At 40.2% G+C, this 16,561-nt stretch overlaps 2 protein-coding genes across 2 annotated transcripts; one reads left to right on the top strand and one right to left on the bottom strand.

Moving 5' to 3' along the window:
• Positions 1 to 1,490: 1,490 nt before the first annotated feature.
• Positions 1,491 to 16,403, bottom strand: LOC124641390. Its single transcript, XM_047179463.1, has 15 exons — positions 16,265 to 16,403; positions 12,545 to 12,768; positions 11,963 to 12,137; positions 11,066 to 11,206; positions 10,492 to 10,637; positions 8,373 to 8,463; positions 7,199 to 7,362; positions 6,073 to 6,221; positions 5,289 to 5,377; positions 5,009 to 5,087; positions 4,598 to 4,706; positions 3,303 to 4,066; positions 2,994 to 3,096; positions 2,566 to 2,668; positions 1,491 to 2,024 (listed from the first exon to the last, which is right to left on the bottom strand). The coding sequence occupies exons 2-15, from the start codon at positions 12,716 to 12,718 to the stop codon at positions 1,831 to 1,833; spliced, it is 2,481 nt and encodes an 826-aa protein (XP_047035419.1). The 5' UTR covers positions 12,719 to 12,768; positions 16,265 to 16,403; the 3' UTR covers positions 1,491 to 1,830.
• LOC124641391 (protein SREK1IP1-like) lies at positions 13,070 to 14,546 on the top strand. Its single transcript, XM_047179464.1, has 3 exons — positions 13,070 to 13,307; positions 13,737 to 13,909; positions 14,267 to 14,546. The coding sequence occupies exons 1-3, from the start codon at positions 13,194 to 13,196 to the stop codon at positions 14,427 to 14,429; spliced, it is 450 nt and encodes a 149-aa protein (XP_047035420.1). The 5' UTR covers positions 13,070 to 13,193; the 3' UTR covers positions 14,430 to 14,546.
• Positions 16,404 to 16,561: the final 158 nt, after the last annotated feature.

Below are 16,561 nucleotides of genomic sequence, written 5' to 3'. Positions count from 1 at the left end.
TTCTTGCTGTATAACAAATATACAGCACAAATACAAGAAAGCGCGATCATAGCAAGCGCGAGATTTTTTTCAGGTTGAAGACTTAACGTTTGAAAAGTATTGTGTACGCAGAAAAGGGCGCGTACGTTTTTTATTGCAGCAACAGCAAAACATTTTCTTTGAAAACTTCAATTGTCTTACTATTGGTAAGGGTTCATGAGATTAGGGCCGTCTCTAGCTCATATAGCGCCTGGGTGCAATCATCACCCCAGCGCCATCTATGTATCTATTGAAAGATTATGAGTAGTACATATTGATCGAAGTACTTTACAAGGAATGTAAATAAGAACGTTCGAACGAAAGTCACTTTTTTGGTAGGTTAAAATGTTTCCAAATCATTGTAGGCTCAAACTGTTGGCCAGATTTAAGTTATGAAATTCGAGACAGGACAACGTAATTGTAAAAATTAGCGCGAGCGAAGCGAGCGCGCAAATTTTTTAATTTTGGGACACAAAAAGTTTATATGTTTTAAAAACCGCTGTAAAGTAACAAGCAGTCGGAAGCGCAAACAGTTTTGTTTTTGAGGACTCCATTAATATATTTTTTTTGCTATATTTGACTTATGAAGTTATCAAGGCAAGGTAATGATATGTATCCTGCCTTGATAACTTCATATTGCGCGAGCGAAGCGAGCGCGAAATTTTTTGAGCCTACGACACAAAAGCACCTGATTAAGTACATTGTAAAGCAACAAGTAGCCGCGAGCGCAGCGAGCGCGAACTTTTTTAGATTATTTGTTTGAAGACTCACAAATCAGACTGGGAATTACGTACAAATAAAAAGGAACCGTGATTAGAGCGAGTGCCATTTGTGTTCGTTGATTCGGTGCGTCAATAAAAATAATAAACAATCAGAAATACAGCACAGACATAGTCATTTACTCGCGAGCGTAGCGAGCTAGAATTTTTTCACTTAGTTGGAGGATGTTAAAAGTTAAAAATAATCAAAATGATCAATCCAACAAAGCGAAGGCGGCTTTTTTGTCAGTATCATTGATACAATGTGGAACTTCCTTATCGAACGGGTGTAATTTCTTCGAAATTTCCTGGTGGTGGGGCGTCCCGCGGCGCCCCTGAGACCGAGGCGCCCGGGTTATTCGCACACCCTGCACCATAGGTTAAGACGGCCCTGCATGAGATACAGCATGTAATGTAGACAACCCGGACAGCGGATTCTTAGTAACAGGGTCCCGTTTCCTCCTTTTGGGTACGGATAAAGAGTAAATAAAGAATAGAGAGCGAGCGTTGCGAGCACGAATTCTTCAGCAAAAATACTCTACCTATTCACTCGGAATAAAAATTATCTTATACTTATAACAAAAACATCGTGTTTAACCATTTCAATTATTAGTCCTCTTAGGTCCTGAACCTGGCCCAGGGGGGGGTCATGACCTTGTGACCTACCCCCTGGATCCGCCGTTGACAGTAATTGACTAATTGAATATACAAATATTAGTTTTAATATTTATTTTTATTAGTATACATACTTTCTTACTGGGAATTGTTGTCATCAGTCACAAAACTTTATAATGATTAAGGCAAGCTGCCCACCATTGTTGACTAAAAAAAAGTTGAAATATTCAATCCATCAAATTGCAACCAAAGGTCGGACGGCGACGGTGATCTGCAAGTTGAGATGATGAAGGCTGGCTTTTGGCAGACAATAGAACAAGATTGAGTTGAACATTTCATCACATGTTTGCCATCTCCCAAAAAAATCTGACGACCATTATTATGGGTATGTACCTCAGTAACATACCCAACTTCTGATGATTTGAAGCCGCATACTACACTATAGCTTAGTCTCAGGCTTAGCGGGTTGCTTGCGGGGCGCATGCGGGCGCCGCGTGCGGGCGCACACATAGTCGTCGTGTCGGTCGTGTCGCTCGTGGCGGTAGTACTCGTAAGTCGGGCTCTGCAGTTGCGACGCGGCTGAACAGTTCGACCGGTGAGAGCTGTCGTTGTCATCCGCGCTGTCGACGTCGCCTGGGATATTATATTTAGAATATTAGTTTTCTTGATTGTGTAAATGTTTGAGGGATATCCCGTGCCGGCGGTGTGTTTTATTCAGAACGAGTTTTATTGTATCCGGGTATTTTATTGTATATAAGGTTGAAAATTCGGAATAATTAAATTCAGATACATAAATGAAGGAACACAGGACTCAACATACATAAGGGATTATGTGGAGGGAGTTCATAAAGGTCGAGTATATCTACCTAAGGTGGGAGCACAAAAGAGACAACATAAGGACGCATATAGGGGAGTACATAAGATAGTTTATCATGGTAGGATAGGACCTACATAATGGAGTACGCAGAGATATAAGAGAGAGATTAGAGTAAATAAGGAAGAATATTGGAGTATTGCATGGAAGTGAGAACACAGGCGTAGTATACCAGTTTATAAGGAACACACATAGGAGGAGTATATAAGGGAGTATTTAAGCAAGTATTCGAGGGGAAAATATTATGTTATGTTTGCCCAGTAAATTCTGGGTACTCAATATTAGTGTATGTGCACTGACCGTCACTGCTGTTGTTGCTGGGCACATGCGCATCGCGCAGGCGCGGGCGTCGGCGCCAGTAGCGGAACTCGCGCGGCAGTGTGTACGAACGAGGCAGAGATATCTGAGGATTATTATAACATAAAATTAAAACTAAAAAGACATGTTTGGTCTACATAACTTTGCAATTTTGAAGTTTGGCATTTGACTGCTACACGTTGGCTATCGTTGGCTTACTAATTACTTACGATTACTTGACTATATTGAAGAAAAAAACAAAAGATTACACATGCGTTAGGCGGCAAATGCAAAGTTAGCAAAGTAATTTGGCATGAACTGTAGTTATCTGAATTACCTTGCACATTAGATTATGGCTTACCAATCATTCACCAAAAAATAAAATGTAATACAAAATTGAAATTGGTTGGTGTTGATAGATTTGTAGATACCTGGCTATCGATATCACTGGGCGGTCTGGGCGTCTCCCTGGTGGGTCCATCCGGACTAGACTCCTCCCCGCTGCTTCCTCCTCCTTCCTCTTTCTTTCTGTTTCTAGAAAAACGTTAAACGTTAATTAAAAAAAAACCTACGCATGATCAAGTAAAGAAAGTTAATTTTGGAAAGTGGGTTCTACATGCAAGTATCACTCAATTCAGGCCACCCATTAAATATTCTTTGGGATCATGCCGTCTTTCCAGGACTATCTTTGTTATACTGGTACTCAGCACCCGGATGATAGGAAAATGCTAGAAACTCACGTGTACGGTGGTCCCCAATGGCAGCACAGATGTCTAGAACACCCTTCTAGATAATGCGGCGCGAGTAATATCTCCGGGGTCCGACATCTCTGCAACCGCCGCAAGTGATCAGCCCTCCGACCACGAGCACACTGGGCCCCATACCCGCACTCGCCATTACCCTCACAGTACCCCCCGTACCCCTCCCTTTCTTCAGAATATAACGAGTTCCCAAGTCTTTTCTCCAAACCTTCGTAATTATTCTCATAATTTCTCGGACTATTGTTCAGGACGGTCGCACAATTCGTCTCATAAGTCCTGTTCTCTAACGCTAAATAGTTCGGGGAACGTAATGGAGTACGAGTGACGTCATTACGTATGTTCGCCGGGTTTTCGTAAAACGTTCGGGTGTTGTCGTATCTGTTCGGGAGTCTTCGGATTTTGAGGGGGTCTGTGATGTCCGGGGCTTCGGGGGTGAAGTCTGGTTTGATTTCTGTGTATGTTGGGTATATGTTACAGACTGGGTAGTTTTGGTAAGAATGTGTGGGGTCGAGGTTAGGCCAGGCTGGTTCGGCGTGGGTCTTCGCTCGAGGGATGGGCTGTCGTTGCAAACTGCTGTAGATTTCTTCGGCAGCGACTGGTGTTGTTTTAGCGAGTTTTCCTTGTTTGATTTCTTCCTCAATGACGCGTAGTTCGGCGAGTTGTTTTTGTTTCTTCTCTTGCAGTTTCTGCTGTATGTTGACTCGGGAGCCGACGCTTGAGCCCTCGTTTTCTGATGAACCGCCCTGTAAATTGTATTGTATGGTTTATTGATTTTTGCTGGTCTTTTAAGCTGGTCATGACAACTGTATTCTGATGATTTGATGCTGCTCATAAGCAAAGCTTAAGAGCGGCAAGGAGGCACCTATAGGAGGAATACAAGGAGGCTGTATAAGAAAGGATATAAGGGGTTTCATAAGGGTATACTGTACACATTAATATAGGGTCTGCATAAGGGAGTACTATAGTCGTTGTACATTAGAGAGTATATAGGAGGGGTGTATAAGGGAGTACATAGGTGTAGTACCTACATAAGAGGATTAACGATTGAAGTATGTAAGGGAGAACATGGGGGTACCTACATATGAGGGATTTTACAGGGGGAGTACATAAGGGAGAACCTAAAAAAGAAGAGATTAGTAGGAACACCCATAGCTCTATAGTAGATCTGGTGCTACTGCTACTATTGTGAAATTAAGAATACCTAATTTCAAAGCAAGATAATTTGACGAGCACTGTAAATAAGTGCTATATAATACATAATTAGTGACACTGACATGATGGTTATGCGCGGCGGGCAGCGGTCGGCGCCAGAAGGCGGCGGCGGGGGCGGCGGGGGGAGGCACGAATGACGTCGGCTTCTTCTTCTTGCGAGCGTTACCCGCGCTGGAAATGTATACAGTTGATTATTAATATGTAGTATTGATTTTCAACATTTAATTAATATTCTTATTTTCTGTCCTGAACATTGTAAATGTTTAAAAAAATAGAGGTATTTCATAAAGTTACCTTTGAACAGCTATCTAGGAAGAGGTCAAGACACAAGAGGGATGCAAGTTAAACTTTATTCAAGGACTGGAGATAAATAAAATCTGTCTGAAATCCCTCAATATCTAAAGATTTCAATACCCTTTGCGCCCAAAAGGCTATTATTTGTTTATAAATAACACAAATTTTAGTTAGCTTACCTGTTACTGACTGGATTTGAGAAACGACAGTTGAACACTCCTGGTATCGTCGGGTTATCAGCCTGGTTCGACTGTTTACCTGAAATTTTAAATTGTTCGTAGTTAAAATTAATATTCTACGGTTAAAAAGATTTTAAATGAAAAGAACACAAACATTCGGATTGAGAAACTCTCTATATTGAAAGTCGGTTAAAGCATAAAACTGCCTACAGTAAATATTTTTGATTAGGTATTAATGAAGGAGTTATTTTATTATCATAATAATTAAAGTTTAACGTACAATCTTTATTTTGTGAGGATGTGTTGGTGCTATTCGTTCCTTGCTGATGCTCTCCTAACATGTATCCCAGACGTCGTACGTGGAAATATCTGCAAAATTACATAGAAAAATACTATAGATACAGTCTTAATAATATGTATCTCTCAATCTACCTATGCTTAATTTTATCTACAAAAAAATTAAAAGTTTCTTTTCTTTCATTAAAAAAATGCTTGTTACGGGAGTTTTATTACATAACACATTTTAAGATTACTGCAAGAAATTCGAATCTTTGCTAAAACAATGTTTATTTTTAAATAACGTAATTTTTTCACGATTGTAATCCTATGAAGCCGTTACGCGGTTCTTCGAAAACTTTATTAAAATTTTCTTTAAACATCTTATACTGGTTAATATATGTCGATTAACACCAAGAAAAAAGAAAAATACGTGAAAATAAAAAAATGCATTTTTCAAACAAAGTAAATAGAATAAAAATGTGCGAAAATTAGAACACCATATAGAAGTCAGTCATTACAAACAGCTGAAATTCTCCCTTGAAAACTGACAGCTGTCAACTGATCAAAACATTCGATAATCCTAACTTTATCTCTGCTTTACACATGATGTTGTAAATTATGAAAACGAAAAATGAGTCCTGTGCCTAAACCACTGAATGGATTCTGTTATTTTTTTTACAATTCTCTATAGAATATCATGAAGTACATGTGATAGAATTTAATGTGATTATGAACGACACACCCGATATACAAGTTTCAAATATATCAATAGTATCACACTATACCTATAATAAATAAGCATAAAAGTCAGTCCAGCGAGGAACGCGGCGGCGGCGGCGGCAGCAGTGGGCGCGGGACGACGGGCTCGGCCTGACCACCACCACGCTACTACTAGCAGCCAGTTCTCCACGCACATCACGCAGTAGAACGTCACCTGGGGGGTTACATTTACAGAGTTACAGTGGCCTGAGGGCGACAGTGTAGGATACAGTGTAAAGTCGGAAGAAGTATGTGGCTGAGTTGCAACACTGTACCTACCTCGAACTTCATCTGTGGGTTATTATTCATTATAAGCGAGGACTTTTAATTGGCTCTCTGTCGACTATGACTTCCTTTTACTGTTTAGTTTTTGTTTAGCTGTAAGTTCTCCATAGTGTACTAAATAAATAAGTCATAGTCTCGAGTATATAGGTGGGTGGGTAACAACATGGTACCAATTAATTTTGAAGTGGATGAGTTACATATTACGCAAGTATGTAACCCATCCATTATATGTATTATAGTTCGGCCATTCAGAGAATGCGTTCCTGACACGTCGCGATTGAACTGACGACGTAATAACATTCATTGATTATTGATATAATAATGTTGTTTTAATGCTCCTCAATTGTTAAAACGGTAAACAACCAGCAAAAATATTTTTATCGTAACTGCAACGCCATTGCAAAGTTACGTCGTCATGTATATGTGATGTCGTCATTATAGTGTATGTAAATTATATAGAACGACACGTGGGGTTACAGTGTAAATTCTAGGTACCAATCAACATCGTGAAGTTGAATGTCACCTAGAGTGTGAGTAACATCACAAAGGATAGCATCACCTGCATATAGTGAAAGATGGGTTACAATCTGAAGTGTAACTCGCTTTGAACTTGGAGGTAAGATTATTTTGGGGACATCACGTCAAATTACCAAATGGTGTCACTTAACATAATAGCGGGTCACACTGCAAAATGCAGCATTATTGTGGGTATTAGAATAAAGTAGGTCTTAATTTGTAGACTTCCAACCAACAAACTAGAACGTCAGCTGAATAAAAAAAAATGTAGGTTACTTAAAATGACTGAACACTGAAATATTAATATATGGAAAGATTACCTGGTACTTAGTAAAACTACAATCAACTCACCATCTTCTGGCGATGGTTCAACTCCTGCAGGTTAACATACGCGAAGACGTACACGAACGCTATGAGCGCAGACAGGTACGCCTTGCGCGGCCGGCTGATGCGCTCGCCGTGGAACACGTTCTTTGGAGAGATCAGCCATAAGAACATGGACAGCCAGTGGAGACCTGGTGATGAATAAACGGAGATTGAATTCAATTCTTTGTTTCTGAAATTTGCTCATAGATAGATACATAAATATATCGCATAATAAATGTACAATAGAAAGACAATTGATTAAAACAATAATACAAGCTGTTGCTAGCAGTTCCACCCACGTCTTGAACTACTTAACGCACCCGCATAAAACGTAATCTACTTGCTTGCTATCTATTGTACTAGACTCTAGAGCAGTGGTTCTTAACCTTTTTGACATGAGGGACCACTTTAACTAAAGTTTGTCTTGCCGGGGACCACCTCATCGGGGTACCTAAATTAGCACTCATTTCTTTATTATTTATCAAAAAAAAACAGAATTTTTGGGTCAGTTCTACTCAAAGCCAAACGCATGTCGGCAGTTGTGTAGGTAAGCAAATAAAGAAAAACTTGCCTATGTTTCCAAATGCGCGAGCGAAGCGAGCGCGAAATTTTTATCGGACTTTAACCAAACATTACGTAAAATTTAGCCCAAACGTACTTAACTTTTTGTTTGTTGACAAATGCAAAAGTAAGGGCATACAGTTTCTGAATACGTGAGCGAAGCGAGCGCGAAATTTTAAAATTTTCAAAACCAAAATTACGTAAAATGTAGCCCAAACATACATTTTCATGAATGGGGACTAGGTACGACACACCCGATATACGTCCATGCGAAAACCCCCGCTCGCAATTATAAGTCGATAAAAATTAAGTTAGATAACGTATAGCAACGTCGCGAAGCTAAGCTTCGCGGACCACTTGGAATGTCTCCAGGGACCACCAGTGGTCCGCGGACCACCGGTTAAGAACCACTGCTCTAGAGCCTGAGAAAGAAAGGACATTGATATACGTTACTAGCGTCTAGGCTATCAGAGTATCAGGTTTCATTTATACCAATATTAGCTTCATATGTTTTCGCAACTGAAAATTGGGACGTTAGAACACTATGCACTTGTCTAAGTTCTAGAAGATTTGAGAAGATACAGTTTAGGTGACTCACCTATAACTAAGAAGACCCAGTACTCGTAGACTAGTGCGTACACCGTGAGCGCGCAGATCCGCGCCGATATCGTGCCCAGCCGCCACAGGAACTGAGGACAAACATCAACAACTACAGGAGGATTTTACGGTAATATATTAAGAGCTATGTAAGTAGAGTTTATCTAGTATGTATGTACCATAAGTAGTAGTATAGTTATCGACACGAATCTTGAGCTTTGACCTACATCTGCGCAGAAATGATTTATTAGCAAAGAACCAATCCCGAGTGACGGCTATGACGCGATGCACTGAGGGCCAATCACCGCTTTACCCCGCCCCCGCGCCTCACTTCATACCACAAAAGGGACCCAATAAATTACTTCTGCGCAAGTGAAGGTCAGAGCTCAAGATTCGTGCCGATAACTATACCAGACCTAGTGTTAGTGTATTCAGGTAGAAACAGTGATAGCACAATGTAACTTTGTTAGTGTTATTCTATGTTATTGTTTCTTATGTTATTGTCTCAATATCTAATGTAAGTTTCCAATTTTGTGTTAGTATACTATCAGTCGAATACTGGAACGCCACTCAAATGTTGCACGCGCAAACGCAGTGCAGTGCGATGCGCGCTCGAGAACGGTCGCGTTTTCGCTGCACACTACGAGTATTATATTCGCGTTTTGCGCGGCAATAGCCGCTGCCCGTCTTAGCGTCGCGATGAGTTCTAAACCGCTCATCGCCAACAAAGTTTTGGCATTCATTAATCATGCCATTGATTATATGGATGAGGTCAGCATTGTGCAGATCTGCAGATCAGCCTACAAAGAGGAGGAGGTTTGCAGTGCAAAGCTGCTGCTCTTCCAGTCGCTCGGACAACTCGAGCAGATGCCATCCCGCCGAAGGGACAGTGGCGACAAGAGCCTGCAGGACATCATCTCCCTGCTGAAGAGGACGGATCCTGATGACGTGCCTGAATTCGTGGCGAAGGACTTACATAAGTTGCCTCCCGTCACGTTCGATCACGTGGATGTCACCAGGCTGTTGAAAGATATAATGTGTCTCAAGGCAAGCCTGGAGGATATGAAGTGCAAGATGGAAGCTTCACAGGTTACCATCAATGACCTGCGTGGTGAAGTGGCGTTGTTGCGCAACGCTGTTTCTGTAAGTGGGGCATTGGAAGTAATTAATGTGAATACTCGTCGCGGGGCGCAAAACGCGTCCGTCATCAGTTTCGAGTCGGCGAATTCAAGTGCGTCACCGGTCGCCGATGTCGCTGACGATGATGGCGAATCAGTGCGGTACCGCACAAACTGGACCCAACATCCTGCTGCGTCCTGCAGTACCAACGACGCAGTTGTAGTGTCCCGTCTACATCACACCACGACGGTGGAGCAAATCGTGGAGTATGTCCGGTCCAAGACCGACTGGACCTTGAGGGTGGCGAAGTTGGAGTCGCGCCACAATACGAACTTCAATTCGTTCATGGTGCGAGTTCCAACTCATCACGTCGAGACATTCCTCAAGGAAGAGTTTTGGCCGATGGGTGTCGCCTTTCGGAGGTTCCGAGGCAGGCTACGCGACACCTCGCAGCGTAACACGACGCCGACGCTTCGTGTACATTAGTTTTTAAGTTATTTATATATTATGTATTAGTGTTTTATAATTTAATGTTATTATATTTAAGTATTGTATTTTCTATGGGCCTCAGATGCCTGATGCAAATAAATAAATAAAAAAAAATAAAAAATCCTATACTTAACTGAAGGTTATTTAGGCCACTATTTTTTGCGCTATTTTGCGCCACTGAGGCAACTCGAAACCGTGATTGACTAAGCAGCTCTCAAATGTTTACATCGTAGCAACTTATTCATAGTGTTATAGTTCGGCCATTCAGAGAATGCGTCAAATGCGAGAAACACGTCGCGATTGAACTGACGACGTAACTTTGCAATGGCGTTGCAGTTACGATAAAAATATTTTTGCTGGTTGTTTACCGTTTTAACAATTGAGGAGCATTAAAACAACATTATTATATCAATAATCAATGAATGTTATTACGTCGTCAGTTCAATCGCGACGTGTCAGGAACGCATTCTCTGAATGGCCGAACTATAGTATACCATACTATTCTATGTTACCTGAAATATAACCCCGAGCCAGGTCAGCACGAGGCGGTGCACGTTCTGAAGCCGCACGTTCTTGCTGAAGCTGGCCAGCGCCCAGCACACGGAGAACAGGGATAGTGATGCTGATATCACGTTCAGTTCCGCAAACGCTTTGTTTTCTAGGTAAAAGAAGGAAAAAATATGGTATTGAATGAGTAGCTTAATGGTTTTAATAGAGATTGTGTATCGTTTTAAGTCGTGGTGGGCTGAGGTTAAAGCAACAGCCTTAAGAGCGAGTGTATGTAGGGAACAGGATTCTTTGCACACAGAGGAATGAGCGTTAATCATCACGCTCTTTGAAACCGAATCAGAAAATATTAGACTTTAAAGTCCTGGTTTCCTCAAGCTGAGGTCCTTCATTCATTCATTGGTGTCCAACTAACATTTACTTTCTAATTTGTCATGGAATCGAATACACCTCGTATTTGTGCTTTAGCCTCTAGACCAGCACGAAAAGTGATGCTAATAGAACTCAATAGGATTTACGCCGTCTATTAATTCATTATTCCTTAGCAGAGATCTTGTCCAAAGTAGTTGATGTTCCTACCTGAAGGCTCATCAATGCTAGGCTCCGGCGTGACAGCGAGGTCGCTGACGGGCTCCCGACTAGCGTCCTTGAACAGTATGTGTAACTGCAGCAGCAGCATCGGCGCCGCCTCGCAGAACGCGTGCACAAGGCGGAGCATACCTGGTGAGGGAAGGTAATTGTGGAACTTTAGTCAATGGGCCATTATGGTATACTTACATTTGACTAACCAGGTTCGCCCGTGATTTTACTGTTGTTTAAAGGGACTTATTTCGTACACCCGGATAAAATTTTGACTGGATTTTTGGACGAAAGAATTTTCAAATCGTCGTGGCCACTATGGGCCAAAAAACATAATTTGCTCGCCCGTGATGTCACATTTAAGCCCCTGTATGCTTTCGGTATATAATCCCTCGTGTACCCGCTTATGTATTTATTTAATGAATAATTATATTTTTTATTAATATATTTAATGAATACCAGATGAATGCGGATACAACCATTTTAAAGGTTCCAGAGCTTAGCGCTTTCAAAAATAAAACAAAAAACTCTTCGGCATGTTTAACCCTGAGAAACATACATATTCCTATATGTACAAATACTGACGTGGCTACTCACACAAGTCCCGCACTTGATGCTTGACCCGCCTGAGCTCGACTGGCACCAGCAGCCTGGCGTACCTCCACAGCACGCCGAGTTGCAGGCAGTGCAGTAGGATGGGCAGCCATGGCGGCCTGTAGCTCATATAATACTGACGTGGCTACTCACACAAGTCCCGCACTTGATGCTTGACCCGCCTGAGCTCGACTGGCACCAGCAGCCTGGCGTACCTCCACAGCACGCCGAGTTGCAGGCAGTGCAGCAGGATGGGCAGCCATGGCGGCCTATAGCTCATATAGTACTGACGTGGCTACTCACACAAGTCCCGCACTTGATGCTTGACCCGCCTGAGCTCGACTGGCACCAGCAGCCTGGCGTACCTCCACAGCACGCCTAGTTGGAGACAATGCAGTAGGATGGGCAGCCATGGCGGCCGGCCCTTGCGGCCCTCGCCTGCCCACCATACGTGGAGGTACCAGCGGAGAGATAGCACCTGGAGAAGTTTTAGAAGTGATGAAATGTGTTATCGAAATACGTTAAACCCCATTAAAAAATTAAAAGCTGTGTAAATCATTTTATATTACTAATGTACCTACTGTAAAGTTTTCTGATAAAATCCTACTTCCTACTTATATTATAAATGTGAAAGTTTGTGAGAATGTGTGGATGTATGTTTGTTATTCAATCACGCTAAAACGGCTGGACCGATTTGATTGAAATTTGGTATGTAGATAGGTGATACCCTGGATTAACACATAGGCTACTTTTTATCAAAACACCACGCGGGCGAAGCCGCTTGCGGAAGCTAGTGAAACTTAAATTGGCCTTTGTATTTTTTTTTTTAAATTTAAGTAGCTCAAAAGGCAAAGTGCCAATATAATACTACTAAAACATACACACCTGAGATATAAGCAGAGAAGTAATAACAATAGATATAGCGGCGGCAAACGTGCCCTTATATCCTCTCTCAAGCAGCGCATAGCCCATCACGACATCGAACACGACGTCGCAGAAGTACCCCGCCAGCGAGATCACGTTGAAGAGCACGTCGCACAGCGGCAGGAACTCCGCCATTTCCAAACATTTCTTTTAACTACTTATTTTTGGAGATTTTTCGTCATTTACTGTGAAAAAAGGTTTATTCTTATAGTTTTATAATATTAAAAGGAAAGATAATCATTTCGTGCAACGGAACGTTTTTAAGTACATTTCGTTTAACGTAATACTTTGGCACGTTTATAAATTCTGAAGCAAACATTGAAAATATGTAGAAAAATCTATCAAACGTATTATGAAATAATAGTTAATGAATAATGACGAATGATTAGAGGTATTTTACATCATTTACAACGTTCTTTCAGTATACAGTTAATACAGTTTGAAAATAATATGCCACGACGACGATCGATGTGACGCATCAACTAGCAAAACGGAACGGGAGTTGTTTGTTGACGTTTCACGTCTAGTCTAGAGTTTACTAGAATTTTGTTTGTTATTTAGACTAATATTATTTGGTATTCCGATATTTCTATACTTATTTCGATAAAGTATGTCTAACTATACAGATTTAGTGAATAAGTTCGGCAAGGAGACGTCTCGGGCTGCGTGTAAAAAGTGTGGTTATGCGGGGCATCTTACGTTTCAATGTAGAAACTTTATAAAGGTAAGGGTTCTTGTAAACTTACTTTCTTTAACATTGCCCGTAGTAGAGTTATGAATATTCTGTAGTTTTGTACGTTTTGGGAGGTTTTTCATGTGTGACACATAATATGTGTGCATGTGTGAAGTGCATTTCATAGTTTGACGAAGTTTTAAAGTTTGTTGTTACAAGAGTATTTCTGTAGTTCAGACAAAAGTTCTAACATTTTGAGTTTATTTACATACAAAATTACGTATAAAGCTGTTGCAGACTTCCTTTCCACATATGCACTCACACACACATATCTCATTTCTTGCATTCTTTTCAAAATAAAACAACTATTAGGAAGACTCAGTCAAACTTCACTTGCTCTATGTAAATCATGCTGAGTATCATTAGCTGCATTGAGATGATAATAAGGAAGGCTCAAACTCATTAACATTGTTATCACAGGTGGATCCTAACAAAGAGATAGTGTTAGACGTGAGCAGCACAAGCAGTGACAGTGAAGAGGAGTATGCCACGCCGCTGCAGAGGCTACGAGAGGCAGAGCTGAGGCAGAAGCTGCAGGAAAAGCTGCAGAAAGCCAAGCAGAAGAAGAAGAGTAAAAAGCGGAAGAGATCTAGGTATGCACTTACTACTTAGACTGTAATGTCCCATAGCTGTGCAAAGGTCTCTCCCAACGTGTTTCATTTTTCTCTGCCTGTGTGTGGCTTTTTTTTCTCTAAATATGATTTCCTCAACCTCAAAGTATTTGTCTATTTATCACTTGAATTCATATGAACTTAATCCACACTAGGCACAAGTATTTTCCTTTTATTTTAGCCTTTATTTTTCCCTTTAAAAGACATAAATTATGTCTAACTTTAACATAATTACATTTGTGGGACCATACAATAAATCAGGAAAGTGATTGCAACATGGGCAATAAAAACATGATTTTGCTATAATTAAGGTACCAATATAATGTCATCATTGCACAGGTCATCAAGTACTTCATCAACGAGCAGTTCTTCATCATCATCATCAACATCATCTACATCCAGCAGTGACTCAGACAGAGACAAGAAGAGGAAGCATAGGAAGAAATCTAAGAAGTCCAAATCCAAGAAGTCTCATAGCGAAAGGAAAAAAAGTAGAAAATAATGTTTATGGTTGCCTTTTAGTTGATTATAATGTGTATTCTGTATCTTGATTTTTGTGTGTATCATTCATGTATCCATAATTTTATTGTATCTGTTAAATAAATATACTGACTTTGTATACTGGTGTTGCTCTGTTAAATCAATTAGTGACTATGTAATTTTTGTAATAAGTTTTTATGAAAGGAGATGTGGAACAAGCATATTTTAATCAATGTTATAATTGTCAATTACCCTAAATATTATCTTAGAATCAATAAAACCTATTTTTAATTTAATAAATACACTTAGGGTCAATTCCCACTGAAAGAGCAGCGGCCGGCAGCGGCCGGCAGCGGCCGGCAGCGGCCGGCAGCGGCCGTAATTGCAAGGGATTGAGCGCGAGCGCGGCGGGCCGCGCGGCGCCGCGCGGCGCCGCACCGCGCCGCGCTCTTACATTTTCCGTGCTCTTACGGCCGCTGCCGGCCGCTGCTCTTTCAGTGGGAATTGACCCTTATTGAATATCTCATACTTGTCTATGTAAGTGGGACTTAGATTGAAACTAAGGCTGATTATTGTAATGTTCAAATAGACTAATAAGTTAAATAGTGCAAATATACTGTAAGGGCCTTACTACAAAAACTTTAAACCCTGTTTTACACTTGTCTAATAAAATTTTGGCTGCAAAATGCACCATATGTTAACGTCATAATTTGAAGTTCTTGTGGTAAGACGGTAACCGTCTTACCACAAGAACTTTTAAACGTCAGTTTAAGACTTGTCTAAAAAAATGTCAGATTATGACGTTGAAATAAGGTCCATTTTGCAGCCACATTTTTTTTAGACAAGTCTTAGACACATGTTTAAGTTTTTGTAGTAAGACCATAATTGTTTTGCCATAGATTATATAATACAAATGTATTAAAGCAATAATTTTGATTTCTCATGGCTTTTATTTAATAACACCATTTTTTACAACCACAATAAAGAGTATTTGTATTTAAAAGTGTAATATTTTTTTAAACAATGTACTGAGCTTTTCTGGGGTTCTGGACATCGGCAGGTGTTGCTACCACTCTTAAATGAATTACATGATTACTGTATCAGCCCATTGCCACCCATGGCTGAATCTAGGCTTCTCCAGTGAGCTCAAAAAGTCTAGTCTTGGGTCGAGTAGCTTGTATTCATCCACTGCCATCAACAAGAGCCTTACACAAATTACAAATTTTCCTTTACATATTTTTATTTAAGTCTTTTTTGTGTTTTATGGTGGTACCTAACATGCAAGATTTAAGAGTGTTAGGTGTTGCATGAAGAAAACCAAGGATGCTATATGTTACTCAGAATATTGGATTGCTGCTGTTCTTAAGTTGAACATAAAGAGCTTTGTTTTTATTTTAGGCATTACATTGAATAAGAATAAAGGATTTAATAATTAGCCATACCTTCATTATTAGTTACCATCACACTTTAATTATTTGTAATTTGCTTACAAATAAGACACTTTTTAATAACTAACACAGAATAAAGTTACAAAACTTACAACAAGAATGCTTAGTTCAAAATAATTTGCTTTTTAAAACAATAATAACATAACTAAGTTTCATTCTAGGTACAAATAAATCTTGAATAATTCGAAGTACAGTAAAAGAGAGAAAACTAATAAAATCAACGTGTAATTTGTAAGTAGTTAAGTTGATAATAAGTGGATACGCGCGAGAAAGTGGGCTAATATGACTTTCGCCAACTGATAATACATAAATTTTACTGCATACGTGTATTAATAGGTTGTATTTAGACTAAATTAACTTTATAACTTTACAAGTCATGCTTATTTCATTAGTAAATAACACAACATACCTTATCCTAAGGTTTGGTCCAAAGTTTTGGAAGGAGGAACCAGGATGTAGTATTCTACGATTTAAACTACACATGTGCATTTCTCACGCATAGTATTACAAATGTTGATATTTATATACGTATTCCCACAGTTATCACTATTCACATCACATAAAAAGCTTAGAATATTTTGGTTAAGTTATTCTAAGTTTCAATCAAGTTCACGTCAAAAGTTCATTGATAGTAGCGACATCTAGCGTAAGGCATGCGGAGCACGACAAAGCTCGATCGATCCGTAGTGGGTGCGTTCACTGGCAA

This window comes from Helicoverpa zea, chromosome 22, assembly GCF_022581195.2.
Source record: "Helicoverpa zea isolate HzStark_Cry1AcR chromosome 22, ilHelZeax1.1, whole genome shotgun sequence".
Taxonomy (NCBI): Eukaryota; Metazoa; Arthropoda; class Insecta; order Lepidoptera; family Noctuidae; genus Helicoverpa; species Helicoverpa zea.
This window is presented reverse-complemented; position numbering and strand designations above follow the sequence as displayed.

Excerpts from the sequence above, each read along its gene's own strand:
- LOC124641390 (XM_047179463.1), bottom strand. The coding sequence starts at position 12,718 with ATGGCGGAGTTCCTGCCGCTGTGCGACGTGCTCTTCAACGTGATCTCG. Across the intron at positions 5,378-6,072 it reads TTTATGCTTATTTATTATAG|ATATTTCCACGTACGACGTC; the intron begins GTATAGTGTGAT and ends GTAATTTTGCAG. Across the intron at positions 4,067-4,597 it reads CCGCCGCGCATAACCATCAT|GGCGGTTCATCAGAAAACGA; the intron begins GTCAGTGTCACT and ends TACAATTTACAG.
- LOC124641391 (XM_047179464.1), top strand. The coding sequence starts at position 13,194 with ATGTCTAACTATACAGATTTAGTGAATAAGTTCGGCAAGGAGACGTCT. Across the intron at positions 13,308-13,736 it reads AATGTAGAAACTTTATAAAG|GTGGATCCTAACAAAGAGAT; the intron begins GTAAGGGTTCTT and ends TTGTTATCACAG. Across the intron at positions 13,910-14,266 it reads AAAAAGCGGAAGAGATCTAG|GTCATCAAGTACTTCATCAA; the intron begins GTATGCACTTAC and ends ATCATTGCACAG.